At 39.7% G+C, this 23,121-nt stretch overlaps 1 protein-coding gene across 4 annotated transcripts in view; it reads right to left on the bottom strand.

The window, feature by feature from the left end:
• Positions 1-23,121, bottom strand: part of sfmbt2 (Scm like with four mbt domains 2) — a 121,855-nt gene that overhangs the window by 26,586 nt on the left and 72,148 nt on the right. For all 4 annotated transcript variants that reach the window (XM_061983538.2, XM_061983539.2, XM_061983540.2 and 1 more), the window contains 3 exons: positions 10,408-10,496; positions 2,918-3,161; positions 2,676-2,773 (listed from right to left, as the gene is read on the bottom strand). In XM_061983538.2, the coding sequence (XP_061839522.1) occupies positions 2,676-2,773; positions 2,918-3,161; positions 10,408-10,496 (431 nt within the window). The remainder of the gene's footprint in view (positions 1-2,675; positions 2,774-2,917; positions 3,162-10,407; positions 10,497-23,121) is intronic.

The following is a 23,121-nucleotide window of genomic DNA, read 5'->3' on the forward strand; positions in this document are numbered from 1 at the left end:
TGATGACTGTATTATGATGATAGTATATATCTGATAGTATATATCTGTATCATGAATCAATTTAAGTGGACCCCGACTTAAACAAGTTGAAAAACTTATTGGTGTGTTACCATTTAGTGGTCAATTGTACGGAATATGTACTTCACTGTGCAACCTACTAATAAAAGTCTCAATCAATCAATCAAAACACATAGAATCATCATACTGCTGTGATTATATGCATCAAGTGTTCATTCAAGGCTAAGGCAAAATATCCACATATACAGGTAAAAGCCAGTAAATTAGAATATTTTGAAAAACTTGATTTATTTCAGTAATTGCATTCAAAAGGTGTAACTTGTACATTATATTTATTCATTGCACACAGACTGATGCATTCAAATGTTTATTTCATTTAATTTTGATGATTTGAAGTGGCAACAAATGAAAATCCAAAATTCCGTGTGTCACAAAATTAGAATATTACTTAAGGCTAATACAAAAAAGGGATTTTTAGAAATGTTGGCCAACTGAAAAGTATGAAAATGAAAAATATGAGCATGTACAATACTCAATACTTGGTTGGAGCTCCTTTTGCCTCAATTACTGCGTTAATGCGGCGTGGCATGGAGTGGATGAGTTTCTGGCACTGCTCAGGTGTTATGAGAGCCCAGGTTGCTCTGATAGTGGCCTTCAACTCTTCTGTGTTTTTGGGTCTGGCATTCTGCATCTTCCTTTTCACAATACCCCACAGATTTTCTATGGGGCTAAGGTCAGGGGAGTTGGCGGGCCAATTTAGAACAGAAATACCATGGTCCGTAAACCAGGCACGGGTAGATTTTGCGCTGTGTGCAGGCGCCAAGTCCTGTTGGAACTTGAAATCTCCATCTCCATAGAGCAGGTCAGCAGCAGGAAGCATGAAGTGCTCTAAAACTTGCTGGTAGACGGCTGCGTTGACCCTGGATCTCAGGAAACAGAGTGGACCGACACCAGCAGATGACATGGCACCCCAAACCATCACCCAACCATGCAAATTTTGCATTTCCTTTGGAAATCGAGGTCCCAGAGTCTGGAGGAAGACAGGAGAGGCACAGGATCCACGTTGCCTGAAGTCTAGTGTAAAGTTTCCACCATCAGTGATGGTTTGGGGTGCCATGTCATCTGCTGGTGTCGGTCCACTCTGTTTCCTGAGATCCAGGGTCAATGCAGCCGTCTACCAGCAAGTTTTAGAGCACTTCATGCTTCCTGCTGCTGACCTGCTCTATGGAGATGGAGATTTCAAGTTCCAACAGGACTTGGCGCCTGCACACAGCGCAAAATCTACCCGTGCCTGGTTTACGGACCATGGTATTTCTGTTCTAAATTGGCCCGCCAACTCCCCTGACCTTAGCCCCATAGAAAATCTGTGGGGTATTGTGAAAAGGAAGATGCAGAATGCCAGACCCAAAATTGCAGAAGAGTTGAAGGCCACTATCAGAGCAACCTGGGCTCTCATAACACCTGAGCAGTGCCAGAAACTCATCGACTCCATGCCACGCCGCATTAACGCGGTAATTGAGGCAAAAGGAGCTCCAACCAAGTATTGAGTATTGTACATGCTCATATTTTTCATTTTCATACTTTTCAGTTGGCCAACATTTCTAAAAATCCCTTTTTTGTATTAGCCTTAAGTAATATTCTAATTTTGTGACACACGGAATTTTGGATTTTCATTTGTTGCCACTTCAAATCATCAAAATTAAATGAAATAAACATTTGAATGCATCAGTCTGTGTGCAATGAATAAATATAATGTACAAGTTACACCTTTTGAATGCAATTACTGAAATAAATCAAGTTTTTCAAAATATTCTAATTTACTGGCTTTTACCTGTATATCGTGTATCGCAATATGGCCTTAAAATATGGCAATATTAAAAAAAGGCCATATCGCCCAGCCCTAGTTCAATGATGCCATTTCTGTTTGTCATGTATAATTTTGTCTATTTTGTGTTTATCCTTGAATAAACAGGTCAGTTTCTTGTTACCAACCATTGTGTATTATTCAAACTCCCCTAATTCAGCTGGCTAGTTGTTATCAAGAGTACTAAAACCCTTTTCAACATGATTCTGACAACTAAGTAGGCTAAATAACTTTAAACTTTAATACATGCTCGGATAGGCCAGTATCGGTCAGTATCGGTATCGGATCGGAAATGCAAAAACAATATCGGATCGGAAGTGCAAAAACCTGGATCGGGACATCCCTAATATATGGTGTATCGTGACATGGCCTAAAAATATGGAGATATTAATAAAAGGCCATATCGCCCTAGCCAATCCGATCACAAGTTGTCAGTAAGGCCTTTTAGCTGGCCCTGACATTTACGCGTCCTGTAGACGTGGACCCCGACTTAAACAAGTGTAAAAACTTATTGGGGTGTTACCATTTAGTGGTCAATTGTACGGAATATGTACTGTACTGTGCAATCTACTAATAAAAGTCTCAATCAATCAATCAAATTACGGTATTTTGAGAGGTGAAGTGGGACTAAGTAGGGCATCACTAAAGGCCTCGGTGAGAAACGCACGGCCCGCCACTGTGTCTGGTTCCATTTCCATGGCAACAACCGCTTTATGTCAGCCAGTTAGTGAGGCTTCTAGAAAAGCGGGTTGCACTTTTACTTATAAAGTATGAAATGACAGCAACAACTCACCTTGAACACCTCGAGAGGCAGGGAACGCGTCTGTCCGTCTCGCTGGGCTTCCTCTAAAGCCCGCTGCCAGTCGGGGGCGCTCTTCAGGAACTGGAACTCTGAAGAAAAAGTATTTTTTTACAAAATAAAATTCATTAAATCCAAAACAAGATTATTTTAGAACTGCATATAAGCTGTTAATGTTTGTAGTCATTACGTCCTGTCATAAAATGACAATTAATTAGAGGATGACCGATGCGCACCTGTGGGCGGTTCCAAGGAGAGATGGTTCTCTCGTGCCCAGCCGAAGGGGCGGAGCCTAACATCCAGGTAAAAGAGCCACGTGTCCTGGTGGTCGTCTGAGAGGCCGGCGTAACGAAGACGCAGCCTGCCGCCCACATTGTGAATGACGCGCGCAGGCCAGTAGAGGAACGGGTCGGCGACATCACGGAGCTCCAGAAGGGAGCCTTGGACGATCAAGTCCACGGTGTTCTTACCTCGCAGTGGCTGTGCAGACAAATCAAATAAGTTTACTTTTACTTGTTAGCATCAAGTGAAGACAGGAATTGGACAAAAAAATTAGAAGACATTTTATTTATTCCTATTAACCTATTAAAAGTACTCAAAGCGCTTTGACACTATTTCCAAATTCACCCATTCACACACTAACCACAACCCATCAGGAGCAAGGGTGAAGTGCCTTGCCCAAGGACACAAGGGACGTGACAAGGCTGGTGGAAGCCGGGGATCAAACCGGGAACCCTCAGGTTGCTGGCACGCTCTACCAACCGAGCAACGCCGTCCCCGATTATTAGTAGCTGCAGCTATCCATTATTTTAGTAAGCGAGTAATCTATCGATTAATTTGTAATCGAATAAAAACACTTTCTAGCCGAAATGTGCATCTTTTAGGGAAAATGGTTGAGATAAAGAGTTTTTTTCCCAACTTTTTATAATGCACATAACATTTAAAATTGCACTTTACCATGTGAGCCTTCATGCCTAAATGGAAAGGCGCCATCACTCTAACTAGCAACATAGATTACTGTTTGAGTCACACTTGTTACACTAGAGCGAGCTCGGACACAGGCAATTACAGTGTCTGTTAGTCCCGGTGAGGTGTCAGTTAGGATAGAACTAACCAGCGCCAGGCTGGAAAATTCCTGCACACATAGCATTTCTCGTAGAATAATACATAACTCACATAATGTTTTTTCTGTAGTGACTGTGTGAACATGCATTCTACTGTGGATGCAAATTATGACACATTTAATCTATCGCGGCACCAAGCAAATAATCTGAAGATCCCTATCATATCGATTCCTAGATATGATCGAAATTAATTACGCAGATAATATAAGTATATTAGGGATTTAAGTATCCATAAGAATACCCCATCAGACCCTCCGCGGGTGGCGCTCCAGACAATAACTGATAGCTGTGGTCTTACACAAATAATAAATGTAATCGAATAAAAACACTTCTATCCTAAATGTGCATCTTTTAGGGAAAATGGTTGATAGAGTTTTTTTCAACTTTCTTATAATGCACATAACATTTAAAATTGCACTTTATCATGTGAGCCTTCATGCCTAACTGGAAAGGCGCCATCACCCAACTAGGAATATAGATTACTGTTTGAGTCACACTTGTTACACTAGAGCAAGCTCGGACACAGGCAATTACAGTGTCTGTTAGTCCCGGTGAGGTGTCTGATAAAATAGAACTAACCAGCGCCAGGCTGGAAAATTCCTGCACACATAGCATTTCTCGTAGAATAATAAAAAAATCACATCATGTTTATTCTCTAGTGACTGTGTGAACATGCATTCTACTGTGGATGCAAATTATGACACGTTTATATCGCGGCACCAAGCAAATAATCTGAAGATCCCTATCATATCAATTCCTAGATATGATCGAAATTAATTACGCAGATAATATAATTATATTAGGGATTTAAATATCCATATGAATACCCAATCAGACCCTCCACGGGTGGCGCTCCAGACTATAATTGATAGCTGTGGTCTTACACAAATAATAAATGTAATCGAATAAATCACTTCTATCCTAAATGTGCATCTTTTAGGGAAAATGGTTGATAAAGAGTTTTTTTCAACTTTCTTATAATGCACATAACATTTAAAATTGCACTTTACCATGTGAGCCTTCATGCCTAAATGGAAAGGCGCCATCACTCTAACTAGCAACATAGATTACTGTTTGAGTCACACTTGTTACACTAGAGCGAGCTCGGACACAGGTAATTACAGTGTCTGTTAGTCCCGGTGAGGTGTCAGTTAAGATAGAACTAACCAGCGCCAGGCTGGAAAATTCCTGCACACACACAGCATTTCTCGTAGAATAATACATAACTCACATAATGTTTTTTCTGTAGTGACTGTGTGAACATGCATTCTACTGTGGATGCAAATTATGACACATTTAATCTATCGCGGCACCAAGCAAATAATCTGAAGATCCCTATCATATCAATTCCTAGATATGATCGAAATTAATTATGCAGATAATATAATTATATTAGGGATTTAAATATCCATATGAATACCCCCTCAGACCCTCCGCGGGTGGCGCTCCAGACAATAATTGATAGCTGTGGTCTTACACAAATAATAAATGTAATCGAATAAAAACACTTCTATCCTAAATGTGCATCTTTTAGGGAAAATGGTTGAGATAAGAGTTTTTTTTTCCAACTTTCTTATAATGCACATAACATTTAAAATTGCACTTTACCATGTGAGCCTTCATGCCTAAGTAGAAAGGCGCCATCACTCTAACTATACACATAGATTACTGTTTGAGTCACACTTGTTACACTAGAGCAAGCTCGGACACAGGCAATTACAGTGTCTGTTAGTCCGGGTGTGGTGTCCGTTAAGATAGAACTAACCACCGCCAGGCTGGAAAATTCCTGCACACATAGCATTTCTCGTAGAATAATAAATAAATTACATAATGTTTATTCTCTAGTGACTGTGTGAACATGCATTCTACTGTGGATGCAAATGCCACGTTTAATCTATCGCGGCACTAAGCAACTAATCTGAAGATCCCCATCATATCTACTCCTAGATATGATCAAAATTAATTACGAAGATAATAAAATTATATTGGGGATTTAAATATCCATATGAATACCCCATCAGACCCTCCATGGGTGGCGCTCCAGACTATAATTGATAGCTGTGGTCTTACACAAATAATAAATGTAATCGAATAAAAACACTTTCTCGTCTAAATGTACATCTTTTAGGGAAAATAGTTGAGAAAGTTTTTTTTTTCCAACTTTCTTATAATGCACATACCATTTAAAATTGCACTTTACCATGTGAGCCTTCATGCCTAAATGGAAAGGCGCCATCACACTAGAGACATAGATTACTGTTTGAGTCACACTTGTTACACTAGAGCAAGCTCGGACACAGGCAATTACAGTGTCTGTTAGTCCCGGTGAGGTGTCCTTTAAGATAGAACTAACCAGGGCCAGGCTGGAAAATTCCTGCACACATAGCATTTCTCGTAGAATAATAAAAAAATCACATCATGTTTATTCTCTAGTGACTGTGTGAACATGCATTCTACTGTGGATGCAAATTATGACACGTTTATATCGCGGCACCAAGCAAATAATCTGAAGATCCCTATCATATCAATTCCTAGATATGATCGAAATTAATTACGCAGATAATATAATTATATTAGGGAATTAAATATCCATAAGAATACCCCATCAGACCCTCCACGGGTGGCGCTCCAGACTATAATTAATAGCTGTGGTCTTACACAAATAATAAATGTAATCGAATAAATCACTTCTATCCTAAATGTGCATCTTTTAGGGAAAATGGTTGATAAAGAGTTTTTTTTCAACTTTCTTATAATGCACATAACATTTAAAATTGCACTTTACCATGTGAGCCTTCATGCCTAACTGGAAAGGCGCCATCACACTAGAGACATAGATTACTGTTTGAGTCACACTTGTTACACTAGAGCGAGCTCGGACACAGGCAATTACAGTGTCTGTTAGTCCCGGTGAGGTGTCAGTTAAGATAGAACTAACCAGCGCCAGGCTGGAAAATTCCTGCACACATAGCATTTCTCGTAGAATAATAAATAAATCACATAATGTTTATTCTCTAGTGACTGTGTGAACATGCATTCTACTGTGGATGCAAATTATGACACATTTAATCTATCGCGGCACCAAGCAAATAATCTGAAGATCCCTATCATATCGATTCCTAGATATAATCGAAATTAATTACGCAGATAATATAAGTATATTAGGGATTTAAATATCCATAAGAATACCCCATCAGACCCTCCGCGGGTGGCGCTCCAGACAATAACTGATAGCTGTGGTCTTACACAAATAATAAATGTAATCGAATAAAAACACTTCTATCCTAAATGTGCATCTTTTAGGGAAAATGGTTGATAAAGAGTTTTTTCCAACTTTCTTATAATGCACATAACATTTAAAATTGCACTTTATCATGTGAGCCTTCATGCCTAACTGGAAAGGCGCCATCACCCAACTAGGAATATAGATTACTGTTTAAGTCACACTTGTTACACTAGAGCAAGCTCGGACACAGGCAATTACAGTGTCTGTTAGTCCGGGTGAGGTGTCCGATAAAACAGAACTAACCAGCGCCAGGCTGGAAAATTCCTGCACACATAGCATTTCTCGTAGAATAATAAATAAATCACATAATGTTTATTCTCTAGTGACTGTGTGAACATGCATTCTACTGTGGATGCAAATGCCACGTTTAATCTATCGCGGCACTAAGCAAATAATCTGAAGATCCCCATCATATCTACTCCTAGATATGATCGAAATTAATTACGAAGATAATAAAATTATATTGGGGATTTAAATATCCATATGAATACCCCATCAGACCCTCCACGGGTGGCGCTCCAGACTATAATTGATAGCTGTGGTCTTACACAAATAATAAATGTAATCGAATAAATCACTTCTATCCTAAATGTGCATCTTTTAGGGAAAATGGTTGATAAAGAGTTTTTTTCAACTTTCTTATAATGCACATAACATTTAAAATTGCACTTTATCATGTGAGCCTTCATGCCTAACTGGAAAGGCGCCATCACCCAACTAGAGACATAGATTACTGTTTGAGTCACACTTGTTACACTAGAGCAAACTCGGACACAGGCAATTACAGTGTCTGTTAGTCCGGGTGTGGTGTCCGATAAGATAGAACTAACCAGCGCCAGGCTGGAAAATTCCTGCACACATAGCATTTCTCGTAGAATAATAAATAAATTACATAATGTTTATTCTCTAGTGACTGTGTGAACATGCATTCTACTGTGGATGCAAATGCCACGTTTAATCTATCGCGGCACTAAGCAACTAATCTGAAGATCCCCATCATATCTACTCCTAGATATGATCAAAATTAATTACGAAGAATAATAAAATTATATTGGGGATTTAAATATCCATATGAATACCCCATCAGACCCTCCATGGGTGGCGCTCCAGACTATAATTGATAGCTGTGGTCTTACACAAATAATAAATGTAATCGAATAAAAACACTTTCTCGTCTAAATGTACATCTTTTAGGGAAAATAGTTGAAAGTTTTTTTTTCCAACTTTCTTATAATGCACATACCATTTAAAATTGCACTTTACCATGTGAGCCTTCATGCCTAAATGGAAAGGCGCCATCACACTAGAGACATAGATTACTGTTTGAGTCACACTTGTTACACTAGAGCAAGCTCGGACACAGGCAATTACAGTGTCTGTTAGTCCGGGTGAGGTGTCTGATAAGATAGAACTAACCAGCGCCAGGCTGGAAAATTCCTGCACACATAGCATTTCTCGTAGAAAAATAAAAAAATCACATCATGTTTATTCTCTAGTGACTGTGTGAACATGCATTCTACTGTGGATGCAAATTATGACACGTTTATATCGCGGCACCAAGCAAATAATCTGAAGATCCCTATCATATCAATTCCTAGATATGATCGAAATTAATTACGCAGATAATATAATTATATTAGGGATTTAAATATCCATATGAATACCCCATCAGACCCTCCACGGGTGGCGCTCCAGACTATAATTGATAGCTGTGGTCTTACACAAATAATAAATGTAATCGAATAAATCACTTCTATCCTAAATGTGCATCTTTTAGGGAAAATGGTTGATAAAGAGTTTTTTTCAACTTTCTTATAATGCACATAACATTTAAAATTGCACTTTACCATGTGAGCCTTCATGCCTAACTGGAAAGGCGCCATCACACTAGAGACATAGATTACTGTTTGAGTCACACTTGTTACACTAGAGCGAGCTCGGACACAGGCAATTACAGTGTCTGTTAGTCCCGGTGAGGTGTCCTTTAAGATAGAACTAACCAGGGCCAGGCTGGAAATTTCCTGCACACATAGCATTTCTCGTAGAATAATAAATAAATCACATAATGTTTATTCTCTAGTGACTGTGTGAACATGCATTCTACTGTGGATGCAAATGCCACGTTTAATCTATCGCGGCACTAAGCAAATAATCTGAAGATCCCCATCATATCTACTCCTAGATATGATCGAAATTAATTACGAAGATAATAAAATTATATTGGGGATTTAAATATCCATATGAATACCCCATCAGACCCTCCACGGGTGGCGCTCCAGACTATAATTGATAGCTGTGGTCTTACACAAATAATAAATGTAATCGAATAAATCACTTCTATCCTAAATGTGCATCTTTTAGGGAAAATGGTTGATAAAGAGTTTTTTTCAACTTTCTTATAATGCACATAACATTTAAAATTGCACTTTACCATGTGAGCCTTCATGCCTAACTGGAAAGGCGCCATCACCCAACTAGAGACATAGATTACTGTTTGAGTCACACTTGTTACACTAGAGCAAACTTGGACACAGGCAATTACAGTGTCTGTTAGTCCGGGTGTGGTGTCCGATAAGATAGAACTAACCAGCGCCAGGCTGGAAAATTCCTGCACACATAGCATTTCTCGTAGAATAATAAATAAATTACATAATGTTTATTCTCTAGTGACTGTGTGAACATGCATTCTACTGTGGATGCAAATGACACGTTTAATCTATCGCGGCACTAAGCAAATAATCTGAAGATCCCCATCATATCTACTCCTAGATATGATCAAAATTAATTACGAAGATAATAAAATTATATTGGGGATTTAAATATCCATATGAATACCCCATCAGACCCTCCATGGGTGGCGCTCCAGACTATAATTGATAGCTGTGGTCTTACACAAATAATAAATGAACCCACACATCCTATAATTTCGCCACACTTAGTGTGTGTGTGTGACAATCATTGGTACTTTAACTTTATATACAGAACAAACAAAACCAGTGGTGTCAAAACTCATTTTAGCTCAGAGGCCACATGGAGGAAAATCTATTCTCCATGTGGAAAAATCATGGCATAATAACTTAAAAATAAAATCAACTTCAGATTGTTTTCAGCAGCTCATTCTGAAAATGTACACATTGCAAATAATCCACATGGCAAAACATTTCAAGTTGGTTGAAAATTCTGAGGAATAAATTGGTGCAGTTTGAAAAACAGCATGATTTTGTGCCATTTCATGTGTGCCGGTCCGACAATAAAGTTGTTTCAGTCCTTGACTTGCGTGGTTATTGTGGACATGCCAGCACGAGCACACACTCACCCCTTCCAGCAGGTTGGCCGGAGCCGTCCTGGAGCCACTCAAATCCTCAACCAGAAACTGAGTCCAGTTGCTGTGCTTCTCCTTGATGGCTGCAAAGAGACAAAAACATCACAGAGAAATATAAGCGTGCATACCAGGAGAACAATTTACCCTTTTTAGCAATTTCCTGTTTTCTGGAGCTTTTGTCCTTCAGTGCGTCACTCTGGCGGAACCGCCTTTTTAGAACAAGAGTTTCTATTTTGGGGCTTTAAGTGAAAGTGGAAGACAGTTGGGTAACGCAATCAGCAGCTGACAGCCTTGATGTATTGTCTAAAGGACAAAGTGCACCAACATGTCATGTGAATTCTTCACAAAATGAGCATTATTTTCCTGTCTAACCCCGTATTTTCCGCACCATAAGGCGCCCTGGGTTAAAAGCCGCGCCTTCAATGAACGGCATATTTCAAAACTTTGTCCACCTATAAGCCGCCCCGTGTTATAAGCCGCATCTAACTGCGCTAAAGGAATGTCAAAAAAACAGTCAGATAGGTCAGTCAAACTTTAATAATATATTAAAAACCAGCGTGATGTGGGCGCGCATGGAGTCGTATATCAACATGGACGGAGCTGCGTGAAAAAAGCCACCCGGCCTCTTCGCGTAAACTTCCCTTAACCACTCGCTCATCTTTTCTTCATCCATCCATCCCTTCGAGTTAGCTTTTATGATGACGCTGGCTGGAAAGGTCTCTTTTGGCAAGGTCTTCCTTTTGAATATCACCATGGGTGGAAGTTTCTGGCCATTAGCATGGCAAGCTAGAACCACAGTGAAGGATGACTTCTCATTCCCTGTGGTGCGAATATTCACCGTACGTGCTCCCGTTGTATCCACAGTGCGGTTCACAGGAATATCAAAAGTCAGTGGAACCTCGTCCATGTTGATAATGTTCTCTGGCCGGATCTTTTTTTCAGCTATCTTGTTTTTACAATATGCACGGAAAGTAGCCAGCTTTTCTTGAAAGTCTTTAGGCAGTTGCTGTGAAATAGTAGTCCGTGTGCGGATGGAGAGATTGCGTCTTTTCATGAACCGGATCCCTGTTGCTTAGTAGGAGCCATTTTGTGGTCTTTACAGATGTAAACACACAAAGGAAATGAAACGTACCGGTAATATCCGCGCGCTTCTTCTTCTTCTACGGGGGCGGGTGGTTGCTTACAGTAGAAGAAAAAGCGCTTCCTGTTCTATGGGGGCGGATGCTTACCTTGGCGGTTGCTTGCGTAGAAGAAGAAGCACTTCCTCTTCTACGGGGAAAAAAGATGGCGGCTGTTTACCGTAGTTGTGAGACCGAAACTTTATGAAAATGAATCTTAATATTAATCCATATATAAAGCGCACCGGGTTATAAGGCGCACTGTCAGCTTTTGAGAAAATTTGTGGTTTTTAGGTGCGCCTTATAGTGCGGAAAATACGGTAGTTTTAATGTCACAGTAGTGCAGCCAAGTGGTCTTCTTGCAATCGTACAAAAACAGATGAAGAGTCAATAAGTCCTCCTGCAAGGCTCTTCTGGATATTTGTATGCACAAAAGTGCTCCTGTGTGCAGAATTAGATACAACTATTTTTATGGACCCTGACCTCCCCCCTCCCCCAACTCAGCCCTAGAGTTGTACAAATATTCATATTTTCAGTTTGCAACCCGAAGGCGGAACACACATTCTAGGCATTCACAAGTCATCAGGAGCATAATTAACCTTGAGGGAAGGGGAGCTTGAGAACGCGCACACACACACACACACACACACACACACACAACTTGTATTTTTGTGACCTTCTTGAGACCTCCGCAAAATGCCTACCTATTTAGGACCAGCCTTTCTAGATATATAAAGATTTGTATTTACAACATAAATGTATACAAACTATGCAAATATAAAAAAAGCTAAGCTTTTAGTTTACCGTATTTTCCGCACTATTAGCCGCACCTAAAAACCACAAATTTACTCAAAAGCTGACAGTGCGGCTTTTAACCCGGTGCGCTTTATATATGGATTAATATTACGATTCATTTTCATAAAGTTTCGATCTCGCAACTTCGGTAAACAGCCGCCATCTTTTTTCCCCGTAGAACAGGAAGCGCTTCTTCTTCTACGCAAGCAACCGCCAAGGTAAGCACCCGCCCCCATAGAACAGGAAGCGCTTCTTCTTCTACTGTAAGCAACCACCCGCCCGCGTAGAAGAAGAAAAAGCGCGCGGATATCACCGTACGTTTCATTTCCTTTGTGTGTTTACATCTGTAAAGACCACAAAATGGCTCCTACTAAGCGTCAGGGATCCGGTTCATGAAAAGACGCAATCTCTCCATCCGCACACGGATTACTATTTCACAGCAACTGATATTCCTGTGAACCGCACTGTGGATACAACGGGAGCACGTACGGTGAATATTCGCACCACAGGGAATGAGAAGTCATCCTTCACTGTGGTTCTAGCTTGCCATGCTAATGGCCAGAAACTTCCACCCATGGTGATATTCAAAAGGAAGACCTTGCCAAAAGAGACCTTTCCAGCCGGCGTCATCATAAAAGCTAACTCGAAGGGATGGATGAAGAAAAGATGAGCGAGTGGTTAAGGTAAGTTTAAGTTTACGCGAAGAGGCCGGGTGGCTTTTTTTCACGCAGCTCCGTCCATGTTGATATACGTATGTTTGTGATTGCACATTTGCGTACATTTTGGGAGTGAACAGAGTTGTTAGAACGCTGGTTTTTAATATATTATTAAAGTTTGACTGACCTATCTGACTGTTTTTTTGACATTCCTTTAGCGCAGTTAGATGCGGCTTATAACACGGGGCGGCTTATAGGTGGACAAAGTTTTGAAATATGCCGTTCATTGAAGGCGCGGCTTTTAACCCAGGGCGCCTTATGGTGCGGAAAATACGGTATTGTATTTTTAGGGCCCGCATGTCCCATTGCATAAGGACTCCCACAGGGAGTCCTTATGCAATGGGACATAAGGACCTATTGAATTTTTAAGGTTTTATTCTTTATTATTATTATTATTCTTCCGCAACTTTGCGCTGTAATTTGAACAAAAGTATTGGGACACTTCGGACTAAACATAGACAAAAGTATTGGGACACTTAGGACTACAACTTGACAAAAGTATTGGGACACTTAGGACTAAAACTGGACAAAAGTTTTGGACACTTACGCCTAAACTTGACAAAAGTATTGGACACTTACGCCTAAACTTGACAAAAGTATTGGGACACTTAGGACTAAAAGTAGACAACAGTATTGGGAAATTTAGGACTACCACTGGACAAAAGTATTGGGACACTTAGGAATAAAACTTGACAAAAGTATTGGGACACTTAGGACTAAAACTGGACAAAAGTTTTGGACACTTAGGACTACAACTTGACAAAAGTATTGGGACACTTAGGACTACAACTGGACAAAAGTATTGGGACACTTAGGACTACAACTGGACAAAAGTATTGGGACACTTAGGACTACAACTTGACAAAAGTATTGGGACACTTAGGACTACCACTGGAAAAAAGTATTGGGACACCTACACTGGACAAATGTATTGGGACACTTAGGACTAAAACTGGACAAAAGTTTTGGACACTTACGCCTAAACTTGACAAAAGTATTGGGACACTTAGGACTAAAAGTAGACAACAGTATTGGGAAATGTAGGACTACCACTGGACAAAAGTATTGGGACACTTAGGAATAAAACTTGAGAAAAGTATTGGGACACTTAGGACTAAAACTGGACAAAAGTTTTGGACACTTAGGACTACAACTGGACAAAAGTATTGGGACACTTAGGACTACCACTGGAAAAAAGTATTGGGACACCTACACTGGACAAATGTATTGGGACACTTAGGATTAAAACTTGACAAAAGTATTGGGACACTTGGGACTATAACTTGACAAAAGTATTGGGACACTTAGGAATACAACTGGACAAAAGTATTGGGACACCTACACTGGACAAAAGTATTGGGACACTTAGGACTACAACTTGACAAAAGTATTGGGAAATTTAGGACTAAAACTGGATATAAGTATTGGGACACTTAGGACTAGCACCTGCCAAATACGCGGGCCCGACCAATGCTGCTTGCAGCTTTAATTAGGGCCCGCATGGCCCATTGCATAAGGACTCCCACAGGGAGTCCTTATGCAATGGGACATAAGGACCTATTGAATTTGTAAGGTTTTATTCTTTATTATTATTATTATTCTTCCGCAACTTTGCGCTGTAATTTGAACAAAAGTATTGGGACACTTCGGACTAAACATAGACAAAAGTATTGGGACACTTAGGACTACAACTTGACAAAAGTATTGGGACACTTAGGACTAAAACTGGACAAAAGTTTTGGACACTTACGCCTAAACTTGACAAAAGTATTGGGACACTTAGGACTAAAAGTAGACAAAAGTATTGGGACACTTAGGACTACAACTGGACAAAAGTATTGGGACACTTAGGACTACAACTTGACAAAAGTATTGGGACACTTAGGACTACAACTGGACAAAAGTATTGGGACACTTAGGACTACAACTTGACAAAAGTATTGGGACACTTAGGACTACCACTGGACAAAAGTATTGGGACACCTACACTGGACAAAAGTATTGGGACACTTAGGACTATAGCTTGACAGAAGTATTGGGACACTTAGGACTAAAAGTAGACAACAGTATTGGGAAATTTAGGACTACCACTGAACAAAAGTATTGGGACACTTACACTGGACAAAAGTATTGGGACACTTGGGAATAAAACTTGACAAAAGTATTGGGACACTTAGGACTACCACTAAACAAAAATTTTGGGCCACTTGGGACTAAAACTTGACAAAAGTATTGGGACACCTACACTGGACAAAAGTATTGGGACACTTAGGACTATAGCTTCACAGAAGTATTGGGACACTTAGGACTAAAAGTAGACAACAGTATTGGGAAATTTAGGACTACCACTGAACAAAAGTATTGGGACACTTAGGACTATAGCTTCACAGAAGTATTGGGACACTTAGGACTAAAAGTAGACAACAGTATTGGGAAATTTAGGACTACCACTGAACAAAAGTATTGGGACACTTACACTGGACAAAAGTATTGGGACACTTGGGAATAAAACTTGACAAAAGTATTGGGACACTTAGGACTACCACTAAACAAAAGTTTTGGGCCACTTGGGACTAAAACTTGAGAAAAGTATTGGGACACTTCAGACTACAATTCGACTAAAGTATTGGGACACTTAGGACTACCACTGGACAAAAGTATTGGGACACTTAGGACTAAAACTTGACAAAAGCATGGGGACACTTAGGACTAAAACTGGACAAAAGTATTGGGACACTTGTGGCTAAAACTTGACAAAAGTATTGGGACACTTAGAACTACAACTTGACAAAAGTATTGGGACACTTCGGTTTACCACTGGACAAAAGTATTGGGACACTTAGGACTACAACTGGACAAAAGTATTGGGACACTTCGCACTAAAAGTACACTAAAGTATTGGGACACTTAGGACTACAACTTGACAAAAGTATTGGGACACTTAGGACTAAAACTGGACAAAAGTTTTGGACACTTACGCCTAAACTTGACAAAAGTATTGGGACACTTAGGACTAAAAGTAGACAACAGTATTGGGAAATTTAGGACTACCACTGGACAAAAGTATTGGGACACTTAGGAATAAAACTTGACAAAAGTATTGGGACACTTAGGACTAAAACTGGACAAAAGTTTTGGACACTTAGAACTACAACTGGACAAAAGTATTGGAACACTTAGGACTACAACTTGACAAAAGTATTGGGACACTTAGGACTACCACTGGAAAAAAGTATTGGGACACCTACACTGGACAAATGTATTGGGACACTTAGGATTAAAACTTGACAAAAGTATTGGGACACTTGGGACTATAACTTGACAAAAGTATTGGGACACTTAGAACTACAACTTGACAAAAGTATTGGGACACTTCGGATTACCACTGGACAAAAGTATTGGGACACTTAGGACTACAACTGGACAAAAGTATTGGGACATCTACACTGGACAAAAGTATTGGGACACTTAGGACTACTACTGGACAAAAGTATTGGGACACTTAGGACTAAAACTTGACAAAAGCATGGGGACACTTAGGACTAAAACTGGACAAAAGTATTGGGACACTTGTGGCTAAAACTTGACAAAAGTATTGGGACACTTAGAACTACAACTTGACAAAAGTATTGGGACACTTCGGATTACCACTGGACAAAAGTATTGGGACACTTAGGACTACAACTGGACAAAAGTATTGGGACACTTCGCACTAAAAGTACACTAAAGTATTGGGACACTTAGGACTACAACTTGACAAAAGTATTGGGACACTTAGGACTAAAACTGGACAAAAGTTTTCGACACTTACGCCTAAACTTGACAAAAGTATTGGGACACTTAGGACTAAAAGTAGACAACAGTATTGGGAAATTTAGGACTACCACTGGACAAAAGTATTGGGACACTTAGGAATAAAACTTGACAAAAGTATTGGGACACTTAGGACTAAAACTGGACAAAAGTTTTGGACACTTAGAACTACAACTGGACAAAAGTATTGGAACACTTAGGACTACAACTTGACAAAAGTATTGGGACACTTAGGACTACCACTGGAAAAAAGTATTGGGACACCTACACTGGACAAATGTATTGGGACACTTAGGATTAAAACTTGACAAAAGTATTGGGACACTTGGGACTATAACTTGACAAAAGTATTGGGACACTTAGGAATACAACTGGACAAAAGTATTGGGACACCTACACTGGACAAAAGTATTGGGACACTTAGGACTACAACTTGACAAAAGTATTGGGAAATTTAGGACTAAAACTGGATATAAGTATTGGGACACTTAGGACTAGCACCTGCCAAATACGCGGGCCCGACCAATGCTGCTTGCAGCTTTAATTAGGGCCCGCATGGCTCATTGCATAAGGACTCCCACTGGGAGTCCTTATGCAATGGGACATAAGGACCTATTGAATTTGTAAGGTTTTATTCTTTATTATTATTATTATTCTTCCGCAACTTTGCGCTGTAATTTGAACAAAAGTATTGGGACACTTCGGACTAAACATAGACAAAAGTATTGGGACACTTAGGACTACAACTTGACAAAAGTATTGGGACACTTAGGACTAAAACTGGACAAAAGTTTTGGACACTTACGCCTAAACTTGACAAAAGTATTGGGACACTTGGGACTAAAAGTAGACAACAGTATTGGGAAATTTAGGACTACCACTGGACAAAAGTATTGGGACACTTAGGAATAAAACTTGACAAAAGTATTGGGACACTTAGGACTAAAACTGGACAAAAGTTTTGGACACTTAGGACTACAACTTGACAAAAGTATTGGGACACTTAGGACTACCACTGGACAAAAGTATTTGGACACTTAGGCTTGACAGAAGTATTGGGACACTTAGGACTAAAAGTAGACAACAGTATTGGGAAATTTAGGACTACCACTGGACAAAAGTATCGGGACACTTAGGACTAAAACTGGACAAAAGTTTTGGACACTTACGCCTAAACTTGACAAAAGTATTGGGACACTTAGGACTAAAAGTAGACAACAGTATTGGGAAATGTAGGACTACCACTGGACAAAAGTATTGGGACACTTAGGAATAAAACTTGAGAAAAGTATTGGGACACTTAGGACTAAAACTGGACAAAAGTTTTGGACACTTAGGACTACAACTGGACAAAAGTATTGGGACACTTAGGACTACCACTGGAAAAAAGTATTGGGACACCTACACTGGACAAATGTATTGGGACACTTAGGATTAAAACTTGACAAAAGTATTGGGACACTTGGGACTATAACTTGACAAAAGTATTGGGACACTTAGGAATACAACTGGACAAAAGTATTGGGACACCTACACTGGACAAAAGTATTGGGACACTTAGGACTACAACTTGACAAAAGTATTGGGAAATTTAGGACTAAAACTGGATATAAGTATTGGGACACTTAGGACTAGCACCTGCCAAATACGCGGGCCCGACCAATGCTGCTTGCAGCTTTAATTAGGGCCCGCATGGCCCATTGCATAAGGACTCCCACAGGGAGTCCTTATGCAATGGGACATAAGGACCTATTGAATTTGTAAGGTTTTATTCTTTATTATTATTATTATTCTTCCGCAACTTTGCGCTGTAATTTGAACAAAAGTATTGGGACACTTCGGACTAAACATAGACAAAAGTATTGGGACACTTAGGACTACAACTTGACAAAAGTATTGGGACACTTAGGACTAAAACTGGACAAAAGTATTGGGACACTTAGGACTAAAACTGGACAAAAGTATTGGGACACTTCGCACTAAAAGTACACTAAAGTATTGGGACACTTAGGACTACAACTTGACAAAAGTATTGGGACACTTAGGACTAAAACTGGACAAAAGTATTGGGACACTTCGCACTAAAAGTACACTAAAGTATTGGGACACTTAGGACTACAACTTGACAAAAGTATTGGGACACTTAGGACTAAAACTGGACAAAAGTTTTGGACACTTACGCCTAAACTTGACAAAAGTATTGGGACACTTAGGACTAAAAGTAGACAACAGTATTGGGAAATTTAGGACTACCACTGGACAAAAGTATTGGGACACTTAGGAATAAAACTTGACAAAAGTATTGGGACACTTAGGACTACAACTGGACAAAAGTATTGGGACACTTAGGACTACAACTTGACAAAAGTATTGGGACACTTAGGACTACCACTGGACAAAAGTATTGGGACACCTACACTGGACAAAAGTATTGGGACACTTAGGACTATAGCTTGACAGAAGTATTGGGACACTTAGGACTAAAAGTAGACAACAGTATTGGGACATTTAGGACTACCACTGAACAAAAGTATTGGGACACTTACACTGGACAAAAGTATTGGGACACTTGGGAATAAAACTTGACAAAAGTATTGGGACACTTAGGACTACCACTAAACAAAAATTTTGGGCCACTTGGGACTAAAACTTGACAAAAGTATTGGGACACCTACACTGGACAAAAGTATTGGGACACTTAGGACTATAGCTTCACAGAAGTATTGGGACACTTAGGACTAAAAGTAGACAACAGTATTGGGAAATTTAGGACTACCACTGAACAAAAGTATTGGGACACTTAGGACTATAGCTTCACAGAAGTATTGGGACACTTAGGACTAAAAGTAGACAACAGTATTGGGAAATTTAGGACTACCACTGAACAAAAGTATTGGGACACTTACACTGGACAAAAGTATTGGGACACTTGGGAATAAAACTTGACAAAAGTATTGGGACACTTAGGACTACCACTAAACAAAAGTTTTGGGCCACTTGGGACTAAAACTTGAGAAAAGTATTGGGACACTTCAGACTACAATTCGACTAAAGTATTGGGACACTTAGGACTACCACTGGACAAAAGTATTGGGACACTTAGGACTAAAACTTGACAAAAGCATGGGGACACTTAGGACTAAAACTGGACAAAAGTATTGGGACACTTGTGGCTAAAACTTGACAAAAGTATTGGGACACTTAGAACTACAACTTGACAAAAGTATTGGGACACTTCGGTTTACCACTGGACAAAAGTATTGGGACACTTAGGACTACAACTGGACAAAAGTATTGGGACACTTCGCACTAAAAGTACACTAAAGTATTGGGACACTTAGGACTACAACTTGACAAAAGTATTGGGACACTTAGGACTAAAACTGGACAAAAGTTTTGGACACTTACGCCTAAACTTGACAAAAGTATTGGGACACTTAGGACTAAAAGTAGACAACAGTATTGGGAAATTTAGGACTACCACTGGACAAAAGTATTGGGACACTTAGGAATAAAACTTGACAAAAGTATTGGGACACTTAGGACTAAAACTGGACAAAAGTTTTGGACACTTAGAACTACAACTGGACAAAAGTATTGGAACACTTAGGACTACAACTTGACAAAAGTATTGGGACACTTAGGACTACCACTGGAAAAAAGTATTGGGACACCTACACTGGACAAATGTATTGGGACACTTAGGATTAAAACTTGACAAAAGTATTGGGACACTTGGGACTATAACTTGACAAAAGTATTGGGACACTTAGAACTACAACTTGACAAAAGTATTGGGACACTTCGGATTACCACTGGACAAAAGTATTGGGACACTTAGGACTACAACTGGACAAAAGTATTGGGACATCTACACTGGACAAAAGTATTGGGACACTTAGGACTACTACTGGACAAAAGTATTGGGACACTTAGGACTAAAACTTGACAAAAGCATGGGGACACTTAGGACTAAAACTGGACAAAAGTATTGGGACACTTGTGGCTAAAACTTGACAAAAGTATTGGGACACTTAGAACTACAACTTGACAAAAGTATTGGGACACTTCGGATTACCACTGGACAAAAGTATTGGGACACTTAGGACTACAACTGGACAAAAGTATTGGGACACTTCGCACTAAAAGTACACTAAAGTATTGGGACACTTAGGACTACAACTTGACAAAAGTATTGGGACACTTAGGACTAAAACTGGACAAAAGTTTTCGACACTTACGCCTAAACTTGACAAAAGTATTGGGACACTTAGGACTAAAAGTAGACAACAGTATTGGGAAATTTAGGACTACCACTGGACAAAAGTATTGGGACACTTAGGAATAAAACTTGACAAAAGTATTGGGACACTTAGGACTAAAACTGGACAAAAGTTTTGGACACTTAGAACTACAACTGGACAAAAGTATTGGAACACTTAGGACTACAACTTGACAAAAGTATTGGGACACTTAGGACTACCACTGGAAAAAAGTATTGGGACACCTACACTGGACAAATGTATTGGGACACTTAGGATTAAAACTTGACAAAAGTATTGGGACACTTGGGACTATAACTTGACAAAAGTATTGGGACACTTAGGAATACAACTGGACAAAAGTATTGGGACACCTACACTGGACAAAAGTATTGGGACACTTAGGACTACAACTTGACAAAAGTATTGGGAAATTTAGGACTAAAACTGGATATAAGTATTGGGACACTTAGGACTAGCACCTGCCAAATACGCGGGCCCGACCAATGCTGCTTGCAGCTTTAATTAGGGCCCGCATGGCTCATTGCATAAGGACTCCCACTGGGAGTCCTTATGCAATGGGACATAAGGACCTATTGAATTTGTAAGGTTTTATTCTTTATTATTATTATTATTCTTCCGCAACTTTGCGCTGTAATTTGAACAAAAGTATTGGGACACTTCGGACTAAACATAGACAAAAGTATTGGGACACTTAGGACTACAACTTGACAAAAGTATTGGGACACTTAGGACTAAAACTGGACAAAAGTTTTGGACACTTACGCCTAAACTTGACAAAAGTATTGGGACACTTGGGACTAAAAGTAGACAACAGTATTGGGAAATTTAGGACTACCACTGGACAAAAGTATTGGGACACTTAGGAATAAAACTTGACAAAAGTATTGGGACACTTAGGACTAAAACTGGACAAAAGTTTTGGACACTTAGGACTACAACTTGACAAAAGTATTGGGACACTTAGGACTACCACTGGACAAAAGTATTTGGACACTTAGGCTTGACAGAAGTATTGGGACACTTAGGACTAAAAGTAGACAACAGTATTGGGAAATTTAGGACTACCACTGGACAAAAGTATCGGGACACTTAGGACTAAAACTGGACAAAAGTTTTGGACACTTACGCCTAAACTTGACAAAAGTATTGGGACACTTAGGACTAAAAGTAGACAACAGTATTGGGAAATTTAGGACTACCACTGGACAAAAGTATTGGGACACTTAGGAATAAAACTTGACAAAAGTATTGGGACACTTAGGACTAAAACTGGACAAAAGTTTTGGACACTTAGAACTACAACTTGACAAAAGTATTGGGACACTTAGGACTACCACTGGACAAAAGTATTTGGACACTTAGGCTTGACAGAAGTATTGGGACACTTAGGACTAAAAGTAGACAACAGTATTGGGACATTTAGGACTACCACTGGACAAAAGTATTGGGACACTTACACTGGACAAAAGTATTGGGACACTTGGGAATAAAACTTGACAAAAGTATTGGGACACTTAGGACTACCACTAAACAAACGTTTTGGGCCACTTGGGACTAAAACTTGACAAAAGTATTGGGACACTTCAGACTACAATTCGACTAAAGTATTGGGACACTTAGGACTACCACTGGACAAAAGTATTGGGACACTTAGGACTAAAACTTGACAAAAGCATGGGGACACTTAGGACTAAAACTGGACAAAAGTATTGGGACACTTGTGGCTAAAACTTGACAAAAGTATTGGGACACTTAGAACTACAACTTGACAAAAGTATTGGGACACTTCGGATTACCACTGGACAAAAGTATTGGGACACTTAGGACTACAACTGGACAAAAGTATTGGGACACTTTGCACTAAAAGTACACTAAAGTATTGGGACACTTAGGACCACCACTGGACAAAAGTATTGGGACACTTACACTGGACAAAAGTATTGGGACACTTGGGACTAAAACTTGACAAAAGTATTGGGA

Source organism: Nerophis lumbriciformis, linkage group LG25 (genome assembly GCF_033978685.3).
Source record: "Nerophis lumbriciformis linkage group LG25, RoL_Nlum_v2.1, whole genome shotgun sequence".
NCBI classification, from domain to species: domain Eukaryota; kingdom Metazoa; phylum Chordata; class Actinopteri; order Syngnathiformes; family Syngnathidae; genus Nerophis; species Nerophis lumbriciformis.